The 24,894-nt window shown below is 41.3% G+C and overlaps 1 protein-coding gene across 1 annotated transcript in view; it reads left to right on the top strand.

The window, feature by feature from the left end:
• Positions 1-8,202: 8,202 nt before the first annotated feature.
• Positions 8,203-24,894, top strand: part of ASXL3 (ASXL transcriptional regulator 3) — a 182,225-nt gene continuing 165,533 nt past the window's right edge. Inside the window, exon 1 of the mRNA XM_084780434.1 lies at positions 8,203-8,322. Within this exon, the coding sequence (XP_084636560.1) occupies positions 8,269-8,322 (54 nt within the window). The 5' untranslated portion in view covers positions 8,203-8,268. The remainder of the gene's footprint in view (positions 8,323-24,894) is intronic.

The raw sequence follows: 24,894 nt of genomic DNA, 5'->3' as shown, positions 1-24,894 counted from the left end.
CTCCAGTGATCTGAGTGTTTTGTAAACTCCTTTGAATGATAGTTATAGGTGTGCATACACTTATCAAAGTCATCACTTGAACTTGAGATTTTCACATGTTGTAATAATTATGTATTGCATAAAAAGAAGGAGATGAAAATGAAACATTCGACGCTTTTTTCCAACACGAAGCGCAGAAAACCAGCCTCAAAGACAAAGTAGGCAGAGCCAATCTTATAAAGTGGAAACACGCGAGTGAGTGTTGGTTAGATAGAATGTTTGTGGTCTCAACATTCGGTTGGTTCTTCTACGGTACTGATCATCATTTGGGTTAAAAATGGGGAGAGAAAAAGGATTTCCTGCTCAAAATATGGATTGATCAAAGTTCTTACTCTAATATTCTTACCATGTCTCGTTAAAAGGCACACCTCACTATTTTGACATTTGAATGTCATAACTTGCTTTCATCCTTTTCCTTCGGGATATCTTGCCTAAGTGTGACAGAGTAGGGAAAAGCCAGTGGGAATAGATGAGCACTAATCTCTTTTTCTTGATCTCTATTTTTCACACAAAAGATAAATAACACTAGGCTTCACTACCACCCTTCTGGGGATGATGATGAAAATCCTGAGCGACTCTGAACACCACAGGGTCACTGTCTCCCTTTTTTTTCTGAAATACAGCTCTGCTGCCTTTGCTCACTGCTATGTGGCTCTCACTGTGGTGGCCTTCCCTGCACCCTCTACCCTCTTTTCTCTCATCACATGCACCACTGCATGGCTGGATGGCATTTCCCTGCCACAATGGGCTCCTAAGAGATCTTCCAGTTATTCTTGCTCTTTGGTTAATCAGTCATGCTATCCCATGGTTACTGGAAGTGTGTTGGCTAAGATGATTCGTGCTGTGTCCCCTGCAATAAAACGCAATGGGAAAGCAGTGAGAATTCTTCTGTTATAAAAGGACCCGTATCTCCCCGTCATTTCAATCCATTCTTGTAAATGAACAAAATAGCTTTATATTGCCCTTTGAGCTCTTAGTGCTATGGATACAATAAGGAGGAAGTTACTGTAAAACTTAAAACAGCAGATACTGGAAAAAATGATTGGAACAAATTGCCTGTTAGTGATTGCCCTGAAGTTCTCTTTCGGGATGTCTCAATCACCAAAGCTGTGCTTTTGTTAAGCACAGAGAGAGGGTAGCAAACTATCAGTAACATGAGCAATATGCCACTGACCTGTGTGCAGCTTCTGAGCTAGGAGTAGAACCAGAGTTCTAGTCTCCCTGAACCAGGAATATCCTTTTCACACAAAGATGAACTTAAAAGCATATGATTTTCCTTCTTTGCCAGTAAAAGTGGGATTGAATTAGAGTTTACCTAGAGAAATTTAATTTGTATCTTTGAAAATAAGCAAAAAGCTCTGTTAGGCTGCAGTGTTGAAATTCGAATCACATAGCATATGCATAAAAAGATACTATCAGGGCAAGCTTTATTTACATTTTCTAAGTGGTTCTTTTTTTTTCTTCTTCTTCTCCTTCTTCTCCCATTTTGTATAAACTAATGAGTGCTGCTGTTAGGGAGTATGTGTAACCCTTTTGTGTAATGGATTAAGTGTGAGCCTCTTAAATGCCCGGCCATAAATCACACTGTGTTCTCTATGCCTAATGAAGGGTTTAAAGGGGGAAGGTAAATTCTGGAATGAAGGGCCCTACTCAGAAGCTGAGTCTGTTATTGCCCTGAGGAAGGAGAGAGATAAAAACAGGGAAAAGGAGACAGACAGAGAAAGAAAGAGCAATTTACGAAAGTGTAAAAGAAGGAAGCTATGAACATATTTTTAGCTGATGTTTCCCCAATTCTCTTTCAATTAAAGAACACTTTGGCTGCTAAGGCTCTAGATCTATCTTGATAATGTTCTTATAATTACTGAGAGCTAACAGTAAAACTTACTAGAGAATTAAAAATAAGTCTTGAACACCCCCTAATTAGCTAAAAACAATGAAAATAGCATCAACTAAAAAAGAGTTTTGTAGAAAAGAAAAACTATTTAGCAAAACAGACTCAGAGTAGGTTGAAATTCTAAATTACTAGACTGTTATAGGCTTGAATTAAAAAAACAAAACAAAACAAAAACAAAACCAAAATGAAAACAAACAAACAAACAAAACAATATCAGCTAATCCACTTATTTCCTACTGAAAGCATTATCAAGTCTAGACAGTTAGTCTCTGATAATGCTGTATCACTTCTGGGGTTCCAACGTACACTTGATGCTTAGAATTGTAGTTTAAACTGGTTTAAAATGGTTAGGAGAGACGTAGACATTTGTAGAAATACTACACAAGACACCAAGTATTAGAAAAATACACAGAAGTAAAAATTCATTAGTCTTTAGGAATGTTCAGTCTGTAATATCTGACTATAGCTAATTAATAAAAATTGTATTTAGTTCTATAGTACTCCTTATGTTAGGCATAAAATATTAAGTGAAACCTGGAATACAAAAAAAATGTAATAAGAAAAATATGGAAATGCATCTGGACTCACTGGAGCTTTTACTGCATTCAGAATAAAAGAGATCAGTTTAGCAAATCTCCAATACTTTAATTCAGTAAATATTTGTTGCAGCCTAAGACAAGTAATTTGCTTGGAGTTGGAGCTTCAGTGGGCTGAGCTGTAGACACAGGAAGTGGGAAGATCACTTTTTATGGGCTTTCCAGATGCATTTGAATTTGATCATTAACCAAAAGTACTTAGGACAAATGGAGCCATTAAATGTTCTTGTTGGAGAATTGAGAGGTCTCCACCTCGTGCATAATAAAAAATATTTGCGAGACAAAATATGAGATGCCTGATTGTAGAGATGACCCAGACCCTGCTATCTTCCTTGCTACTCTGGCACAGTCTTCTCCTCTTTTACTGCCCTCCCCCTGTTCTCCCATGTACCTACTGCTCCTGGGTGTGGGGCAAGAAATGAGAGTGTTTCCATTCATTCTAGGTTTTCTCCTGAGATGTCCAACTGGGCTTTGAATACCACATAGTTCTCCCACGCTTTCCATCCAGGAACACAGAAACTTTTGGTAAACTCTTTGCATAGGACCAAGGTGAAGCGGCCAGAGACATAGCATAATTTCTGTCCCCAATCTTCTTAATTAATTAAATTATTCCATTTGCATTCTGGTAGTAGACACATCCCTCCTCAACTCCCAGTCCTACACTACCTCCTTCTCCCCTGTCTTCCCTGTCTCCCCCTTCTCTATTCCTCAGAAAAGGGGAGCCCCACTTCCCATCCACCCCAGCTCATCACGTTGCATCTGGACTGAGCAAGTCCTCTTCCTCTGTGGCCTGGCAAGGCAGCCCCGAAAGGAGGAAGTGATTTAAAAAAAAAAGCTGACAACGGAGTCCATGTAAGAGACAGCCCCCACGCCCCTTACCTGAGGACCCACATGAAGCCTGAGCTGCCCATGAGCTACAACTTTGTAGGCGGCCTAGTTCCATTCCATGCATGGTCCGTGGTTGATGCTTCAATCTCAGAAAGCCCCTCTGGGCCTTCTTTAGTTGGCTCTCTTGGTCTACCTGTGAAGCACCTGTGTCCTCCAGGTCTTTTTTTCCTTCCTCACACTTTTTGTAAGACTCCCTATGCATTGTCCAGTGTTTGGCCGTGAGTCTCAGAGACTGTTTTGAACCACCTCTGGGTGGAGCCTCTCAGAAGACAGTTCTGATAAGCTCCTGTCTGCAAGAGTAGCAGATTATCCTTAATAGTGTCAGGGGTAGACTCTCTCCCATGGTGTAGGTCTTGGGTTGGGCCAGGCATTGTTTGGACATTCCCTCCATCTTTGCTCTATCTTTATCCTTGCACATCTTGTAGGCAGGGCAAATTTTGGGTCACAGTTTTTGTGAGTGAGTTGGTGTTCTCTTCCCTCTACCAGAAGATGTGTCTAGTTAGAGGGTGTCCTCTTCAGTTTCTATAGCCACTGCTACTATTAGTCTCTGCTAGAGTCCTTCTCATATCCTACTGGGAGCCTACATTGACGCTGGTCTCCATCTTGTCACAGAGATGACCCTGCCCACAGTTTCTCTTTACTCTACAGGCCTTCTGCCCTTCCAACCTCTGCTTTCCCCAGGTCTGATGTCTACCTTCATATCTCTCTGTGTTCCTTCTCCTACCTTGTTCCCTCTCTTCAACCACTACTTCTGTCTATTCTATTTCCCCTTCTGAGTGAGACTTGAGCATTCTTCCTTGGATCCTCCTTGTTAATTATCTTCTTTAGGTTTGTGCATTGTAGTATGTTTATCCTGTACTTTATGGTTAAAGTCCACTTACAAGTGAGTACCTACCATGTGTGTCCTCACTCAGGATGATTGTGTCTAGTTCTATTATTTTATCTTCAAATTTCATGGAGTCTTTGTTTTTAATAGCTGTAGTATTCCATTGTGTAAATGTACCATAGTTTTTCTATCCCTTCTTCCATTGAGGGACATCTAGCTTGTTTCCATATTCTGGCTATTATTAATAAAGCTGCTATGAACATAGTTGAATAAGTGTCCTTGTTGTATGGTGAAGCATCTCTTGGTTATATCCCTGTAGTGGAATAGTTGGGTCTTGAGGTAGAGCTGTTCTCAATTTTCTGACAGTTTTTCTTTGTTTGACGTTGACCTCTCCTGTGAACTTTTGAGCATTTTCACTATATTATCGTATCTACATTGCTATAGGTAAATGGACAGTCATTATTACTTGTTTGATAGTCACTGAACATTCACCAACTGTTAAACGTGTTGCAGTATTTACTTTTATTTATAGGTACATGTGTGTCTGTGAGTGTATATACTTTACATGTCTTTGGGTATCCTCAGAGGTTAGACAGGACCTGGGATTTCTGAGAGCTGGAGTTACAGGACTTGGGTGCTGGGACCCAAATTCACTGGGGTCCTCTACAAGGGTAGCAAATGTTAATAATCGGGCCATTCATCCAGCTCTCATGTTTTGATGTTTTAAAAATGGCATATGAAACATCTGCGGGAGTAGTTAAAGGGTATATGTGCAGAGGAATATGACTTCAGAACCAATAGGAACAGAAGAAATGGAGAGCTCAGGACATTCAGAGGGTATTGCTGCACACTGACCAGCTCTGGAGCAAGGCAACTGCTGTCCTGCTAGGATGGGCAAAAAGAATGGCTGTATACGCAGGCCCTTCTAGGCCCACAGTTCTGATTTTTCCTCTTAAGAAGGCCCTTGAACACACACTTGAGCTGGTATGAGTTTGGCATGTTTGCACACTTGGTAGTTGTCATCTGTCTGTTTAAACACTCCCCTAGGTTTTAACTGTCCCGACTCACTGACATTTCCTTTCCTAGCTTAGAAAAGGTTTTTTGGTGGTGGTGTAGTTTGTTAGTTTCATTCTTACGAAAGTAAATATCCTTACATAGTTCAAATCCTGTTTCTAGTGACCTCTTTTTTTAATTAAAAGTTCCCTCAATTTCCCCAGTAGAGAATTATTTTCCTATTTTTCAATTAATTTTACTGGCACCTTTCTTGGAATGTTTATTGTATTTTGTTTTTTAGCAGATCTTCAAATAGGAGCTATAAAGATGGCTCAGTTTTTAACCGTGGGCAATTGCTGCGTCTGCAGAGGACCTGAGTTTGGGTCCCAGCACCCACATCAGGCAGCTTGGATCCCCACTTCCTGTATCTCTACTCCAAAGGATATGAAGTGCTTTTCTGCCCTCCATGGACACTGCACTCACATATGAATGTCCTCACACAATACACACATCTAAAAAAAATAATATTCATATAATTTACCGACCTATAAAAGTTTCTAATTGATTCACATATAGTCATTTCCATTCCTTACCCAACTCGTGTTGTATATTAAGAAAATAAATGCATCTAAAGGAAGCCATTGACTGAACAGACTAAAACACAGAATAAAGGACTAAAGTAGTTGACCTCTCTGAAGTGGTGGCCTTTCTTAAGGCCCATCTCTAAAGTATGTTAGCTTGGCATGGGTAGCCACCAGTCTTTAACCAGATTTACCTGGTATGTGTGATTAATACACAATACCCCGAAGTGAAGTAGTGTGCAAATATCAGCTCTGAATTGTGGTTGTTCACACTTAGCTGTCATTGAAGGCATGCAAGACTGATAGCTTTTTGGAACATCAATTTAAATCGGCTTAGCTGGGATGACACATAATCTCTTAATATTAAATCAACATAATACACAATGTAGATTGTTCTGTAATGGGCTCCAAACTTCTTATGAAGTACTGTATTACAGAAAAATAACAAACTCCATACTAAGAGCTGCTTGCTTAAAAGTTATTTCTGAACAGAAGAAAAAACATTACAATAAAAAAACTTGGTATATCAATTACTGTACTCATAAAGATAATTCTTGGAAATAAAGGCAGATGTGAACAAGACTCAAATTTAATATATTTGAGATGTAAGATAAAACCAAGGCACACCTGGTTAGAATTATGCAAATCGCAAGTGTAAGTTTTTCCCAGGGGATAATACCAGTGTGTTCTCTAAATCTGATTTTTAAACAAAAGAAGAGAGAACAAATCTTTGGATATTTCCTTAAACCTATGCATAGTATTTTTTTCTAATAAATAAATAAAGCAAATATTTTAAAAGAACTAACATATGTGTATCTTTATGATCACCTTCTGCCTCTGCCTAATTGTTGGTTATCAACCACTTTTATTACCTCAGTCACTTGACAGGGCTCTTAGGAGATCACCTTATGCTGACTGGTTTCTAGACTTGAGTGTTCATTCTTTAGACAAGACTTGTAATCACAGTAGCGGAGAATAAATAACACAAAGTAAAATTAGGGACAACATCTTGGGTTCCTTAAGCCCAGTTTACAGAGAGAGAGAGCTTGCAGCCAGAGAGAAAAGTGTGTTTGAGTGCTTTGTGAGGACCAGATGAGATGACTACAAAGGAACCCACACAGCTCTATTTACATATCATTACATTCAGGAAATAACTTTAGATAAATAATCCTGTAGGCGTGACCTTTTGTCTTTACATACTCAAGACAAAATACACACATGATTAATGAGGGGGTCAAGGCATCTTCTCTTTCTATGATTAACTATAACTTTATCAACCTAAAAAAACTCGTCAGTAGCACAAGGAGTTGGAAAGGTTGCTATAAACTTTGAAGTGTTAGCACTTTTTTTTCTGTAGTTCACTAATAGGAATATCTCCCCAACTCTCTGTACATCCGGAACCTGGAAATCAAATGTAATTTTGAAAATACCGAAACGCTAGCCATCCCACTGTTAACTCAGGCACCACATTAGAAGCCAGCAAGAATAGCTACAGGGTATTTGGAACACAATTACTGCTACACTAAGGTAGAACGAGGCATCGATCCTGGAATCCTCTCTTGGTCTCGCATTGTTTCAGACTGTGTAGCAGCTCCGTGCCGTATTAAGTTGCTCCTTCAATATTAGTTTTGTGCTAGAGGAGGTTGATTCTGTTCTCCAAGGCTCTGGGAATCCACCCCTCCAAAGAGAGGCAGGGTTAGAGGAGCACAGTGGTGGGGATGGGGGCAGGACAGAGAGGGAGTGTGTGTGTGTGTGTGTGTGTGTGTGTGTGTGTGTGTGTGTGTGTGTGTGTGTGTGTGTGTGTGTGGTGTGCGCGCACGCGCGCGTGCTCAGGACAGGGCTCCCAGTTGCGGAGCGCAGAGCCCCCCAACTTTCCAAAGCCACCATGGTTGCCTGGGTTTGGCGCTGATGGGACAGGGTAGACTGGAGTGGGCCGGCCTGCTTCAAGCCTGCCCTACCAACTGCTCCCTTGGCCCGCAGGGAAGGAAAAGGGTCCTGACGGGGCTTCAGGGCGTGGCCGGAGGAGGGGGCGCGCGGCGAGTGTGCGCGGGGTGCGCGCGCGGGGCTGGTGTGAGCGCGAGTGTGAGCGCGGCGCCATTCCCCGTGACGTCAGAGTGTATTGTTGTTCGCGGGGCCGAGCGGAGCATCCCCCGAGCTGTCACCGCGGCCGCCGCGCAGCGCGAGCCCCGCACGAGCCAGCCCGGCCCGCGCCGCCCCCGTCCCCGGCCCCGCCCCCGCCTGGTCCCGCCACCCCCGCCCGGCCCCGCGCGCCGCCGTCGCGCGCCCCCACCCCCACCCGCCGCGCTCCGTCCCTCCCGCCGCCGCCCGCGCCTCCCCCCGCCGCGCGAGTGCGGGTCACCGGGTCACTGGGTCATTGTCTCGGCGCCCGCACCCCGAGCACCCGCGGAATCCCCCCCACGTCATCCTCAGCACCATCAATGAGATGCAAACATGAAAGACAAGAGGAAGAAGAAGGACCGCACCTGGGCCGAGGCTGCCCGCCTGGTACGTCCCGCCCCTCCCCGCGCCCCGCGCCGCCTTAGCCCTCGCCCGAAGCCGCCGCCCGCTCCCCCGCTCCCCGGCTCTGGCTCTTTGTTATTCCGCGGGAGTGGGCTTGCCGGGGTCCCCGTGTGCGTGCGCGCGCCGAGGGGCGCAGGATTATCTCGGGGACCCCGCGCCCTGCGCACCCGGGACCGCCCGGTACACTTCTTCCCGGGACTTGGCGCTGGGAGTCCCGCGGCGCCTCCCGCGAACCGGTGAATCTCCTAGCGCTTGGCGCGGGGCACTTCCCTCTCTGCTGCTCCCAAGACCTTTGTGTGGCAATTACCACTCCCTCCCTGGCCCTCCACCCCCTGGAATTTCATCAATAACTCCGTGCACAGTCCCGGTGTCTGTGTGTGTGTCCCGCGTTTGTGAGTTCAGATCTTCCACACGTGCATGCACCGTGTGTGTCGAACTCGGACTTGGAAGGCGTGTGCATGTGGGCTAGGGCTCTGTGTCTGTGTGCCCTGTCGTGTGCATTCCGTGAGGACACTGTGCAAGCATGTTTTGTGTGGACTCGGTTCGCGCTGTTAGTAGGTACTGTGATCTACCACGGTGTGCCTTACGTTCTCTGCACGTGTGTGCAATTCGTGTGTGTGTGTGTGTGTGTGTGTGTGTGTGTGTGTGTGTGTGTGTGTGTGTTTGGTGAAGTTGGGTCAGTGACATTTGTCCTGGGAGATTTGGAGTGTGCAGCTACGTGCATTTTACCGCTGGCTTGCTGGGCGGCGTTACTGGCCTGGTATTCGTTTTCTTTAACCTTTCGGAGCTTAGGTTTTAATTATCCTAAGAATGTCTCTATAGAAATGATGGTTGGCAGAGGGGCGTCGGCGTCTTGGTTTTGGTGCATGTGTGTATATATGGATGTGTATGTTTGTGTGCGTGTGCTTGGGGATTCTCTTTCCTCACTTCCCCATTTCACCCCCCCCCCATCGTTTAAAGGACAGCTGTAAATGTGTGTGTGTGTGTGTGTATGCATGTGTGTGTGTGTGTTAAAAGGATAATTTTGTACAGCGAGTCTCACGGGAACGCAAGACATTGCATTCGAAGCTCAGCCTTTTAGAGCTTTGACTGCACAAATTAAATATTTATTCATCAACTTGCTATCCGTTATAAATTGGCCAAAAGAAGACAGTTTGCATGTCTTGGGATCAGGGGTGGGGTGTGGAGACCCAAAGCTGGTTATTGGGTTGACTTTATTAAAGATTGTTTAGCATAACTGTAGTCATTTTAAAAAGCTTTTGAGTAACTCTTATGCTCAACAGAGAACATTTGTCAAAAGTAATTATCTGAGTTTCCTTTAAGGGCCTTGCTGGTATGGCTCTGGATTCTAGCAAAGGGTTTTAGATAATTGGCCTTATTGCCCTGCCAAGAAGTGACAAAAGTCCTTTTTAATTGCAATCTGGTTATAGGGAGCAAGAGTGGCCAGGCTCTTTTACTTCTTCATCTCTTAATTTGGCCATGGTGTATGTTATCATTTCTGCCCTTATCTGTGATGTGTTAATCGCTAAATCACTCTCTGTGGACGAATGGGCAGGTAATAGCCACTCTTTAATGAACTGCCTGGGCGAGGAAACTTAGTTGTGGGCGAATATGTGAAGAGTAAACAGTAAGTGTTAAGTAGATGCCAGTTTGACTTATCACTGGGATTTTTGCCTAGCTTAAAAGTACATTACTTATTGTTTGCTTGGCCATTAATTCAGAATTGTGTGTGGGTGTGCAAGGCTTCTGAAAAAGCATTATTCGGGTTCCTTGGAGTAGCAATCAAGGGCTATTATAGAGTTTCACTGTATACGTTTTAAACAACCGCACAATGAGCTGATTTATAAATATTTAAAAATAACGATTCATGAATTAGCCATGCCTGCAGAGAATTATTTAATAGATATCATTATTCTGATGGAATTCAGAACCAGACGTTTGTATTCCAGCAGTCTGTGCAAGAATTCTCAGAAGAACTGGGCTTCATTTGACTGAACGGTAAAAGAGATATTGATACGTCTTTTCTAGGGTTTTTTTTTAAGTTGGGTTATTTTTGGTCCTTTCTTGCAAAGTTTATTAATGGGAAAAGGCACATTAGAAGTCATCAACACAAAAGATTTAATGGTAGACCAGATGTCTCTATTTTAACCAGACATATTGAACTAGTAGTTATGGTGATTTTTCAATTTGCTTCAAGTTATTTTTCCCCTGGTAGTTGTACAAATGTTTCTGTGTTCAAAATGTGACAGTTGAAATAAAATACTGGGTGAAATAGCAAGTAATTATACTGGAAATATCATTTTCAGAAATTTGTGATTTGTAAAAGTGAATTATGATAATTCTTAACTTATTTAAGTGAATAAAGGAGAAAATGATCCATTTGGCCAATAGCCACATTTTTTTCCCTCTCCTCCCTATGATTGCATGAATGCCTGTGGACATGAGCTTTGCTCCACGCTTGCATAATAAAATACCTTTACTTTAATACTTAATAGCATTACTTTTAACTCAAAAGAAAAAAACCTTTTTAATTATTTGAGAGACAGACACTGTCGTTCCATATTTTACCATGCGCCTGCCGATTTCACTGTTGTTTGGTACTTTGAGCCCTTTCTCCATCAAATGTTAAACTAGACATCTGATTTGAAAAGTAAAGATTAGGAATGGGATGAAGAGCAAGGCAGCGGGCATGTGGTTCCTCGCAGCGAGCGAACTAAAGATGGAACACTCCAATTAAGTTTAAGGAAAAGCTTCCAGTTAGTGCCTTGTGTGCATGTGACCTACTGGAGTGTATGTATGCTCTCAAAGAGAAGACAAAGAGGGAGAGAAAATGCAAAATAAGATATTTTCAGTGTGCCCCGAAGCCTGTGTTTTAAATGTAGCTTTGCTTCCATTTGAAGAGAAACAAAAACATGTGCAAGAAGCAAATTTCTTTCTGCAGTGAGAGAGATTTTTTTTTTTAGTTGACAACAGAATTTTTGGACTGCTTTCTTTGTGAGGAAAGTGTGCAGTGCTCCAGATCTGTAACTCTTGAGTGGCAGCTCTAGGGGTTCTGTCTTAGATAGAGATGTAGTGACCAGCTGTAGCATTTCTTCCGGGCGTGTCGTGCTTGCGTGTGGTGTGGGCTTGCTTAGCTTTGGAGGGACTGCATGTGGTCATATTTGCCTTCTTCTATTTTCAGGAATGCAGTAGTTATAAACAGGCTGCCATCTTAAGACAGTAATGCCATACCCCCGCTTCTCCCCACCCCCTTGTTTCCCTTTCTCTGTCTGCCCTGCATCATTTGCAGAATTTCAGCCTTTAGCCTCCTCCCCTCCCCCAAGGCCTTCTGCAGTTGTAGTTGTTACTTTGCGCATTGCCATTTAATATGGAGTCTGCTCCCAGGCCAGATGCATTCTCATCTGTTTCATCTGCTCTTCTAAGGTTGTAGAGTCTCAGAGGATCCTGCAATCAAATGGAAGTATTTTCTGTCTTAATATTTGCAGACCACAATAAGAATAAGAATCAAAACCATAACTCACGTCAAGCTGGAGCTTTGACTTTAATCCTTTCGGCTTTTATCTCAACTCTTCACTCTGTTACTATAAATACAGTTTCCACCATTGTGAAAAGATCTTCCTGCTATTTTGTAAGAAATGGGGATTTGACAGGACTTTGTTTTACTGCTCTGAGGGGTTTCTTTGTTACTGGCTTAACACAGAACATACTGTTATTTATGTATTTATTCTAGCTTAATGCTTTCTTTTTGACATGCAAAAATGGAGGTGCTTTCAGGATTGCTTTTCGATACTTTCTTCTACTTTGTTCCAAGGAGGATGTTGCTTTTAAGATAATGATTCAATTTGCTCATTTGGTCCAAGCTTCCTCAGATGTGCTTGATTTCTTGTAATCTTTGTTTAGTCCAGGGCACCTGACAGCAAGTCAGAACTTTACAGTAGCTCTGCATTTGGCAGTATGGCTGAGCAATTTACTGATAGTTTAGATCAGTCTTATTCAGATACTGATCAGTTTGTCATCCACACGCACCCCTTTCGAGTAGTTCAAGGTGACCTTCGGCAATATAATTCTTTAAGTGACAACTTTACCTTATTGTTGGAAGGAAACAAACACATACCCTCATATTTCGTAGTTGGATTACTGAAGGTTTTAAGTAAATTGAAGTGTGGCAAATTGTACAGTATTTAAAATTGCACGGAGGGTGTTACTGAGTAAAGAAAATCTATGAGGAACTTTAAATAATGAATATTCTTTTGGACATTACATGGCATTCTAAATAAACTGTTAATGTTCTGCTAGAATAAAGCAGTTAAAACAGAAAACTCCCTGTTAAGTTGGTTACTTTGTCCTTTGTCTTGGTATTATGGAAAATCAACGCAATTTCTCTGAGAGATACAGACCTGTAACCACTCCTGAAATATTTTAATGGTGCCATTAGTGTTTAAATTTGGGGTGTCGCTGGGCCTCCTTCACAGAAGAGACAGCTTTGACTTATGGTTTGAGGGCATCCCCACAGTGTCTAATAGACACTGTATGTGCATGATCATAGCGGTCATGTGCTCATGGGCTCTGGATCCCAGCTCATCTATTTCTGCAAATGGAGTTTTGTTTTCAATCACTGCAACTTCTTTTGGTTTGATCCAGCTGTTTCCTGAGATCTGCTTAGCACCATCCACGCTCGTCTGTCTCTCATCATCTGTTCTTTCAAATATGTAACTTAAATTTCACATCAGAATTTGAAAGCTAGAAAAGAAGCTTTGTTTTTTCCTACATGCCTATTGAGAAAGAATCCAGCTTCAAGTTTACAAGAGCCAAGTGTACTTAAAATCATGAGTCATGGAAACGCAGGCCTAGTGTTTATGTACTTACTTTTCTTCCCCTTTTGACATGAAAGTGAGTTTTAAGAACTGATTATATTTTAGACTTCTCTCTCTCTCTCTCTCTCTCTCTCTCTCTCTCTCTCTCTCTCTCTTGAAATGCTTTGGTAGCAGATGATTTTTGGCCATCATAAATGGCCTGTTTTCTTGGTGCAACTTTACAGTTGGAGAGCTGGGCCCTGTGAGGCATGCTTCCCAGCAAGTCACACACCGCATGCAATACTACAGTAGTTGTAAAACTTTTCCGAAATCCATTAGAATTACAAAATATACCTGGTCAGGTGTACATTATAGATTTCTGTTTAGATGGCTCAAGTGCTGAAAGACAGGGTTTGAAACATGTACTCAGGGAAATAAAATTCAGTGGAGGAGTGAGGGAAAGTGGAAGATGCCTGAGCAGATGTGTGGATGGCACATGGAACACAGTCAGGTGCCTGTTTACGGGTCCACAGATGAGAGAAGTAGTGAGGTACTTGGTGATCCTGGGAAGTTAAAACTGGGTTTAGCAATGTTCAAGACAAGCTATTCCTTATAATGTGTATATATATATGTGTGTGTGTGTATATATATATATACACATATATATGCATAGAAAGAGTTTGGTGCCTCTTCATGTTCACACTAATTGGCCCCAAAGGGTCTGAAAAACAAAATTAAATAATACACGTTTATTCTGTTATGTCTCTTTAGTCAAGTGAAGCAAAGTAAAACTCCCTGAATAACGCACATATGTAGACCCGCACAAGGCACTGCACTGCACTGCACTTGCTCCCTAAAACATGCTTTTGAGATCAGTAACATGGATGGACAGCATCATTTCAGAAACTTCTCTCATCTTGTTCTTTACCAGATTGGCCATTTTAACTGATCAGGAAGTAAGTTATTTGCTGCTGACTGCCATAGTGTGGGTTCAACCCTGCCAGGAAGCTCCCTCCTTGCTCTTAAGGGCCTCTTCTTTTTTCAGTCCCTTCTTCACCTCCTGTCAGCCTTTCCTTTCCCTTTCTCCCTCTTACATCCTTTCTGAGTCTTCTTTCACTACATCAGAAGTCCAAGTGAGGTTGCTGCTACCAAGAAATTGGCGTTCTCCACTTCCCCCTAAGCTGTGGGCCATCTCTTGACACTTCCCTGGGCTTGTGTCTGCAGAACCACTCTGAGCTATTTGCCCTGCACCAAGTGCCTGGATTGCTCTTCTTTTGTCCCCGCACAGTCGGGTAGCAGCGGAAGTCTAGCTGGGGCTGCAACTTTCTCTGAAGAGTCCTCAGGGAACAAATGGAAACATTATATGATTAGACACATTGTTTCCATTATTAAACAAATCTACACAGAAGGGTGGCAATTAACAGCTTCATCTCCTGAACCTAGACACCTTCCTCCCTCTTCCATCAGGATTTCCACTTGAAGTGGTAACAATTAACTGTTGCTGGGTTTAATGTCTGCAGCTGACAATACCAAATTGGGACTATGTTAGTCTCTAGGTTGATTGACATATAGCTTTCTGACACATTCTTATGTCGGTTTAAGGCAGATTCATGCCTTGGGATTGGAGCCAAAGGGCTTGTCAGAACATTGACTTTAATAGCTGAAATATATAACTTAAATGACATCCGAGACCTTAGCTTCAGCAGGACTTTAGGAACTTGAAGAATTCTCTAAGGCACTGCAATTTATACTTTGTGGACAAGATTAAAAAATGTAAGAATTTGTCTAAGGGTATGCACATATGCATTTAATTTATGATACAAGTATTTATAATGGATTTATTTTGCATAATGAACAGGTATTATTTTTGGAAAAAAAATAGAGTCAAATCTACTTTAAAAATAATTCTGTAGTTGGTCTTTCGGGGACGAGTATTTTATTCTTCCTAAGCAACTGTTATGCAAACATTTATTCCCAAATAAATCAGAAAGCTAAGAATGAGTTCCAGTTTTCTGTGACTCAGAGGAGAGAAGGGGTAGACTTTGTTCATTGTAGTCACAAAAGAGGTAGTGTGTCTAAGATTTCATCAATAAAATGCAGAACTTCTGTTAATAATTTCAGGGAAGTAGAATTTGAGGTTGAGTCTTTGGTTTTATTTGTTAGCTCTTTGGCCAGAACCATAGAAGTAAATTATTCTCTGGGGGTGTCAGGATTCGGTTAGCTCCCATAATTTCTTAATCTTCATCATGAAGAGAAACTTATCTTTAGAAAGCTATAAGAAAAGCTCTACTCTTTAAGGAAAGAAAAGCAAAACAGCACATGGCATATCTTCAGGCTTTTGTAAGCAGAGACTATGACAATGTGTTTTCTGTGTACTTTCCATTTCATTTCTTTCTCTCTTTTAACTAGTTTCAGATTTTCAATTAATTGGCTTAATCAAATATTGTTTCTGCTGTCCTGGTTCTTTTCCCATAGCAGAAGGCTATGCATTGCTCCTTTAATTGTGACATGTTTGGGAGTTTTTCTATGCTCCCATTTTATTCTTCTTGCTCAGCATCTCCCAGCTTTCTAGCTGGCCTCATTGGCAGTTCTCATCTGATGGAAATGCCAACCTTCATCTTCTTCCTGAATTTTAGATTTATATCAACAATTCCTACTCTTTGTCCCTGGGTATTGAAGACACTTCAAATGAAATTTGTCAGATACATTGAAACATTTGTTGAATACTTCCTGTAAATGTGTCATGCACACAAGGAAAATGTGACAACAGGCCTGTCTTAAAGGGACTTATATATGTGTATCTAAGCCTTAAGCCCTCTTTCCTTCACTACAGTTTATCTAGTTCTGACATTCCAAATAATCTTTGTCTCTAATCTCTTTTCCAAATCTCATTGAGGTTTCATAGGAGTCTTTCTGGACCAGATCTGCTGTTATTGAGTACTCTGCCTAAAGACTTCCATAATTGCTATTAAACTAAAGCCCCACCAGCCATACAGAGCCCTTTGCAATATAGCAGGGCCATTTTAAACTAATGTATTTTTCTTGAAAATATGCAGAAATCAGCATGCTTTGTCTGTTATACACCAATAAGCCCACTCATAAACTAACAATTTTTTTTCATTTTTGGGTTTAGATTTTTTTTTAACCATAAAAGTTAGTTTTTTGACATTAGTTAATTTTTTTAGTTTATTGTTCAACTTCTGTGATCAACATTATTTATTGTGCTACCCTTTCTCTTCTTTCTAAGCTCTTTAACATAAGGTTTTGTTTTACGCTTAGGAAAATTAATCTGATGCTTTCTTTGTCTAAATACAAAGTCTTCATCTATAATAGGCCCTTACTCAAAATATTTACTAAACATTGCAATTCTGTAGTTTTAAAACTTATTCATTTATTTTGTGTGCATCTGTAAGTGTGTATGTGTGAGTGTGTATGTGTCCCTAAACAAGTGTATACAAGTCTATGGAGGCTGAAGGTCAATGTAGGGCGTCACTCCGTTGTTCTCTACCTTATTTTTTTTAATTATTTCTTTTATTGTTTGAGATTATTATATAATTTCTCACTTCCCTTTCCTCCCACCAATCCCCCCATTATAGCTTTTTGCTTTCTTTCAAATACATGACCTCATTAATTGTTCACACAAAGACACACATGTAAACACACACACACACACACACACACACACACACACACTACATAGCTATCTGCATCCTGCTACCTCCTTTTTTTTTTTTTAAAGAAACAATCTATCACTGAACCTGCTTCTTTCCAGTTTCACTATATATCCTGGCCAGTGAATGCCAGGGATCCTTCCATCTTCACCTCCCAGAACTAGGAGTGAAGTACTGGCTGCATTACTTGAACAGTGGGAGTTTAGCTCATGTCTTCATCCTCGGGAGGCAAGCAACTAACTCTCTCTTTGAGACACAGACTCATATGGCATTTTAGCAATCAGGGAGGAATGAGTAAAGGGATGCCTTCTCTTTGGGTCACTCATAACCTCTTCTATAATCTTTCTTCGTTATACATTGAGATTGGATACAGCTACAATTTGACACAACGGTGGCTACATAAATGTTGTGAAGTATTATTTCCCAATATATGAAATGTAACTCAAAAAGAAAGCTCATATTGTCTCTCATTTAAAAGCAGTAGAAAAACTTAGCATAAGAGATCCCATGTTTTACTCTTCTGTGAGTGATAGTTTTGCTAGTTATAAAAGGTAATGGTGATTAACCTTTGTGCTAGAGATGTTCTTTGTTTTCATCTATAAGTGAGTTTGTCACCTGATATACTGTGAACCTGTTATGCTTTACTGAGTAATACTGAGAATATGGCATCCATATTCTTTTTTTATCTAATAGTTGTTCCATATGGTTTTCAACCTTCAAGGTTTGTGTGTTTCCTTCAATGGTAATTTGTATATTTCTTTTTATTCTTTCCAGTACTCGGAATGTATTTAATTGTCACCAACTTCTTATGAATCATGATTTCATATAGAACTTACTTAATTGTATTCTTAGCAGGGTATAAGTTCTTTTACCTGTTGTATAGTTTATCTTAACACCTAGTAAATTAGCACTTACAGATTATGGGTGAACAGTTATATAAGAACAATAGAAAATGGCATCCTTAATCCTGAATAGGATGTACGAAAGAATGTGTTGACTTTATCAGACATAGTTAGAGGTTGCAAAATCAGAAAACCAATGTTGACAATTAAGGTAGAAAAATTGGCATGGGAGGGGATCTGTCTATCTATTGGTCGATCCATCCCTCCATCCATCCATCCCTCCATCCATCCATCCCTCCATCCCTCCATCCATCCATCCATCCATCCATCCATCTAGATATAGAGAAAGTCCATTTAGCACTGTACATATGTATATTGCCTAGGGCTGGCTTAGGATCACTCTGGATAACCTACCAGAGGGAGAAAATCATCACTGGAGAAGACTGATTTCTTCCTCTGTCAGCAGTCCTTGATTATCTCTAGGTCTTCCTTTTGAGGTAGAGCATTGTGAGGTTTCCCCATCCATATTGTCATGTCAACTAGTGTTGACTTGTTCTGGTCTTCTTTAAGCTGCCATATCGCGGAGTTTCATGGGCACAGTTTCTCTGTGCTGTACAGATGACACCCTAGACCTTCACATTTTATGATTTTCCTGCCCTCTCTTATTGGGTGTCGCCTCAGCCTTCAGTGTAGGGGTTGTGCTATAAATGAATTAGTTGTGGTTGGGTTCCCCCCAGAATCTATGGTTCCCTTCATTATTGCCAGTTGTAGTTTCTGTAATAATTTCTATATTCTGAAGAAAGAATCTTCTTAGATGCAGGGTCTGGAGCAGCTTTGCTTCCCTGTTGGAGTAAGGATAAGTACTTGGAATGCAGTTAGAAACTTTACCAGTTTAGGAAAGTGGCACTAGAAGCTTCTCCTCCCAGATCCATGACGTCACCAGCTACAGAGAGTTGGTTAGGTTTACAGTACCAAACATGAACTTCTTCCTGTTGAGAGGGCCTTGGCTCCAATTAGACAGCTTTGGGTATCATCTCTAAGATATATGTACTACTATTGTACCATTGAGAACATCTTGCTTGCCTAGTCATTTTGGTTCCTAGGCTTTACAGTTGGGTAGGTATATTGATTGCTTGCCTCCCTTGGCAGCTTACATAGCTTTACATACCATGAGACTGGTCCTCAAGGATGAGGTTTCCAGGCCAGTCTCAGACTGAGTCCTGTGTCTGATGTGAGAGGGGTCTTCTGCAACAAAAACTCACTGTGGCATCGACAAACATCCATAATGTCCATGTATCCCTGCTTTCTCCCTTCCACTTGTATTACCCTGCTTCCCCAGTTAAAGTACCCCCATGTTCCTATTTCCCCCTTCATGCCATTCATTTTTAACACTGGTTTTTAAAAGATTTCTATCCTTTGTGTGTGTGTGTGTGTGTGTGTGTGTGTGTGTGTGTGTGTGTGTACACATACATACCTGGGTATATTTTTTGTGTGCTACATGCATGCAGATGCTAATAGAGGTCAGAAAATTATGTCAGATTCTCTGGAACTGTACTTAAAGATGGTTATAATCCATGGGAGGCTACCTCTTTTCATCTTAACCATTTATTTAAAATGAAAATTGGTTCGTGGCATCTGCCTTGAGTACATCTTAATCTCTGATAGAAAGAGATGGCATTATTTTGAAGGGGTGACTGAGAAAGGTAGGACACACTAGAGCCATGAATGATGCCGAGCACCGAGGAGAGATAGCATCAGGAAGTTGTTGTAGTTCAAGGCCAAGAAGAGTGGAGCGGTGACTGATGTGAGGTGCAGTGATATGGCTCGGACAAAGCTGTGTGAAGATAGCCGCGACCTAGGGGGGGGGGTCACAGAGCGTAGCTTTCAGCAGGCGAGGAGGAGCCATGTAGGGAGACATTCTGACTTATTCATTCTGCAAAACTCTCCGGAAGTTAGAGGGCAAGGGGACCCCATTGAGAAGGTCCCTAGACAGGAGCCTGCTGGGACATAGAAGTACAAGGAGGAGGGTAGACAGAGACTCTGGACGTCGCTAATGGAGACGGCTCACATCTCGAGGCCCTTCGGTCTGTTGCCTTGTGCATTCCTGGCTTCATCGCTGCACTCTCTGGCCATTGGCGTTCCAGCTCACTCGTGCTCAAGAGCCATAGATGTCAGAACTGGGCACGCCATCCACTGTCTTGTCTGTAAGCTTGTTGTTCCCTCTTTCTGAAGCCTCCCTATCCCCAGGGTTCCCATTCTTTTTATTTGGCAAAAGTTTAGATTTTTCTTCTTCCTTGGAGAGAGAGAGAGAGAGAGAGAGAGAGAGAGAGAGAGAGAGAGAGAGAGAGACGTTTATATTCTCAATGCGTTTTGTAGCTGTGTAATAAATAGTTTATGAATTTCCTCAAGTGATGTGCTACTGGCTGAGATGGTTTTGATCACATTTGGACTAAGTGACTAATCCAGAGAAGGCATTTCTGAGAAGCTGATAGAGTGAGCTTTTTAGGCTTCCCACGGAGCTGAAGGCTCCATGTAACGTGTCTTCTTAATCTGTTTCTACATGTCATGGCAGAGTTACTAGTGTATAGAACAAGTAAATCAGAGATTCCCAGAATCAGTTAGACAAGGTGTGAATTTTGAACGTGTCTACATTTAGCTCACTAGTGGCATTTCTTATTTCAGAAACAGTGCAACTTGATGATTTGACAGTTTTCATCCTGACATTAACATGTTATGTGCGATGTGAATGAGATAAGATACAGACCATGACCTTTGGGTAACAGGCTTTAAATAAAATAAATAAATAAATAAATAAATAAATAAATGTAAAGAAATAAAATAGTTCTTAGGTATCAAATGCGATTTTTCTCTGTAAATGTAAATTTGGGTAGTTCAGTTGAAATTCTGTAAGCAAATTAAAATTCTATGTGTGTTAGTTTAGTATGATGCAGCTAAGATTTCCAAAGACCTGATGACCTCCAGAGGAACATAATTGTACCGTATAGCAGTTATGATACAGATTAGGAATATTTTCAAAGCAAAATTTATTTTTGTTCATGTAAATTACATACCCTTTTGTGTCCTTCTTTCAAAGCCGGGCATTCAGATAAGAAGCTAGTTTTCTCATCTGTCTTAGTTACTGCAGTTACTTAGTATTGCCGCCACTAAAGTATATAGTGCTGTCATTTGACCTGGAATGTCCTCTAGTGGACCATGTGTTGGAAGCTTATGTCCCAATCTGTACTACTACTGGGGGATGATGAGCATTGAGAAGAAGAAGAGGTGAGGCCTAGTGGAAGTCCTTAGTCCATGGCAAGGCATACCCTCAAACAGGACTGTGGGGCTCTGTCTCCTTCCTATTCCCTTTCTTGCTCTCAGTGTAACAGACCTGTCTTCCATGCCCACCATAACAGGCTACATGGCCATAGGCCCAAATGCCACAAGGACCAAGCAATGATGGATTAAAACCTATAAAAGTATGAGCCAAAATAACCCATTTATGTTTTTAATAAGTTGATAACTTCAGGAATTTTTATAGCGATGAAAACCTGAACTAACTCAAGAGCAAATGTATTTACCACCAATCAGTGATGTTGTTTCATGAAAACCAATTATTGTTGGGTTTTTAAAAGCATGACAATGAAGTACACAGCTTACATGCACTATAATGCTGAGTCCTGTAAACAACCTGAGGAAACATTTGGAGTATCACTCATACTCCAAAATGGGGGGGGGGGGGAGACAGAAACAAAAAAATAATTGAAGAATTAAGTAGTCTGTAACTTAAGTTTTTCTGAGTTACAAGTGAAATAATTTAACCCAAACTGGTTTAATGTAACTGAGAAGTCTCAGAAGGGACTTCAGTTGTAAGTAGATAGAGGTTAGAGAATGTCATCAAGACATTTGTTCCTCTCTCCTGTGTCTTGGTGAGGACAAGATGGTTCTGGGCCTTCCACACCTATATCCTTCAAGCTGAGCTGAGCCACCAAGCACATCCTCACTTTTTCCCTTTCTTCTCTCTCTCTCTCTCTCTCTCTCTTTCCCTCTCCTATCTTTTTGCTTTCTGCTCCCATCACTTTAAAATGTCAATCAGAGAAGATTTCATGTTGTCCTGATTTGACTGAGAGGCCAGTGGCTAAGATTAGGATGGTATGACTGATTGACAGAGAGGAGAGATCACGTCCACCAGACAGAAGTGCACTTCTGGTATAGAGGAAAGGCAAATGGCGAGCATGCTTGGGAAGTGACTGTGAGTGCCATCTCCTTTGTTATACGAATGGTGGGTGAACTCAGTTGTAAGTGGGACAGGAGTGACATAAAGTCTGCTCAACCTCACTAGGGTCTCTGATATTATTTTTAAAATCTTGAACTAAACCATGGCAGGTTTTTCAAACACACTGAACATCTCTTTGGTGAGTTTTTCCTAAAACCCACATTTCCAACTTGAAGGGCATAATTTACTATGGTTGTTTTCTGTCCTACTTCCCCCCTCCCCACAGACAAATCTCTTTAGAATTACCTACAAATGGTCTCTGTATAGATTTTATAGCAGAATTTTACATAGCTCAGATTTGTGCTGTTTAGGTCTTAACACACTGACGTAAGTATTACTGAAGCTTCCAGGTACTTTCTGAATATAGTTAATGTTTGTATTCATTGTCTAAAGTACCGCCCTCAAACTATGGCACCAGCCAAGGACAATACGTGCAGTAAACTTCCAACCCCTACCCAGATCTACCCAATGGACAGGGCATTCTTCACAGTTGAGTGGAGAGTGGGGACTGACTTTCACATGAACTCTGGTGCCTCATATTTGACCACATCCCCTTGATGAGGAGACCTGGTGGCACTCAGAGGAAGGATAGCAGGCTACCAAGAAGAGACTTGATACCCTATGAGCATATACAGGGGGAGGAGGTGCCCGTCAGTCACAGTCATAGGGGAGGGGAGTAAGGGGAAAATGGGAGTGAGGAATGGGAGGATACAAGGCATGGGCTAACAATTGAGATGTAATATGAATAAATTAATAAAATATATTTAAAAATGAAAAAAAATACCGCCCTCCATTCCTGAATCGGCCATGGCCATTAGAGGATGCAAAAATAACCAGAGAATAGGCTATTTTTCCCTCCCTAGAGTGAACCCTTGCTCTTCCCTGTAAGTGGTGAGATAAGGTCTGATGAATCAGCTCTGGCCTCTTTACTTCCTGTGGGTGTCTGTGGGTCCTGCACATACTATACCCCTACGCCGTGTGTAGCTGGCGTGCTCTGCTTTTCATTCAACAACATTTCTCTTTTCCCACAGCGCGGTGAGTCAGATACAGTGATTCAGGACATTTCTGGCTTTTCTTTACCTTCTTAAAATTTTTCTCCAGTTTGTGGAAATTTCCCATACTTATTTTTTCAGCTGGAGAGAGGTGGCGGTTCTCAGAGTTGTTATCAATTTGCTGAACTCTGGGCAGAAGCACTTAGTGTGTTTAAGCAGGAAAAACAAAAAAACAACAAAACAACAACAAAAACAAAAACTTGATTCTGCATCTACCTGGATCTTTAGGAGGGAGCAAGAAAAAGAATCACATAAACAAAAACATTTCATGGAGAAACCATTTCTTTACTCCAGTGTCCCGAAATGCTTGCTGGCCTTGTCACTCTGTACACGTTCCATCTTGACCTGCTAAGTTCAAAGAAGTAAATAGGGAATAGATGCCTGTGGTCCTAGAAAAAAAGGGCCAAACTTTTGTGGGTAAGTGTAGGTATTGAATTTTAAAAAAAAAAATCCTTAATGAGTCTACTTTTTGGTTTTTAGAATTTATTGCTCATTAAGTTCAGCTTCCTAGTGTGAAATTAATTCTTGAAAATTAAATACATTGTTTTTGTTGTTTGTTTAAAACCTTGGTGGACAATGAAGCACTTCCTTAATAGAGTTCATGATGTAAATGATAAACAGTTAAAGTACACAGAGTGGCCGATCTCATGAGGGCTATCATACTGAAAACCAGAATGCTGTAGCCACTAGCAAAAGAATGCTAATAAAACTCACTGTCTCATAATTTTCCTCCACATGTGTTTGTGAACACACTTTTATGCTGATCAAAACTGTCTATATGAAAAAAGATTATCTCTTACCTAGTCACTAAGGAAGTCTATGTCTTTAATGCATGGGCAGTTAAGCATTTTCTTAGAGTCAGAACGTCAGTGGATAGTCCTTTTATTTTGCCTCAGTGGCAACAGATGGTAGGATCACACTTCTTTGCTGTCTTGAAGGTAGGTATGACTGTAAAGGTGTCCTGTTACCACTGACTTAAGAATCTTTTCAGGTCTGTGTTTGATTTGTACACTTCTGCTCCAGCTAGGTTCGCTGAAGGATGTAGACATATGTACAAACTGTTATTTCTTTAGATCCACTGACAGTTGTGAGTTGGTTTTCCTGTTGTCTATCCTGGTCTATACTCACAGATTCGAGCTTTGTAGTCTACCAGTTTTTACTCTAGGCCGCTATTTACCTCCGTTTATGAGACACTAAATGTTTAATTACACTTAAGAAGCTGATTAGATATACAAGGCTAAGCCCCCTTTTTACTTCTGCATCATGTTAAAATGATTTTCAGTATCTGTCTAGTGTTTGCTCTTGGATGTTTTAAGCAAGAAAATAAGAGAACTGTTTATTCCTAGGAAAATGCTTCTGTGTTCCTTGTTAGATAATTCTGTTTATATTTTTTGCCTTATAACATAATTGCTTTCCTTCCCATCTGTCTCTGAGGAGGAACAGTTTTGATCCAACAAGAATAGAGCAATTATTGTTAACCAGAATTGAATTCCAAGATATTTGAGATAGAAAAGGGGCTCTGGGACATTTTTAATGTATTCAAGTTTCCAAGAAAAGAGAAATCGTCTCATTGAAAAGGTGCAGCCAGATAGATCTTCTTTCCAGTAGGTAGAGGAAAGAAATGTCAACCCATTTCCCTCCCTCCCTCTCTTCTTCCCTCCCTCCCTCCCTCCATCCCTCCCCCATCCATCTTAACACCCACCCCTTTTGTTCTGGATGAGTGTTGCTGAGAAGCATCCCCATTAAAGGCTTTGTTTCCCTATCAATCTACTGCAGAGATCCGTGTCCACAGAGAGCTCGCTGTCACTCAGACTTCTCCTGAAGAGCCCCATGCTTCCCGAGATACAGTAGACACACAGTGGCTAGCTGCTGATAGACTCCCTATTGACCACATGCAGGCTAAGTCAGATGAACAGCCTCCAGCCC

The sequence above is a fragment of the Acomys minous genome, assembly GCF_964271855.1.
Source record: "Acomys minous genome assembly, chromosome: 4".
In the NCBI taxonomy this organism is placed as follows: Eukaryota; Metazoa; Chordata; class Mammalia; order Rodentia; family Muridae; genus Acomys; species Acomys minous.
Note: the sequence above shows the minus strand (reverse complement) of the source record. Positions and strands in the feature narration are given on the sequence as shown.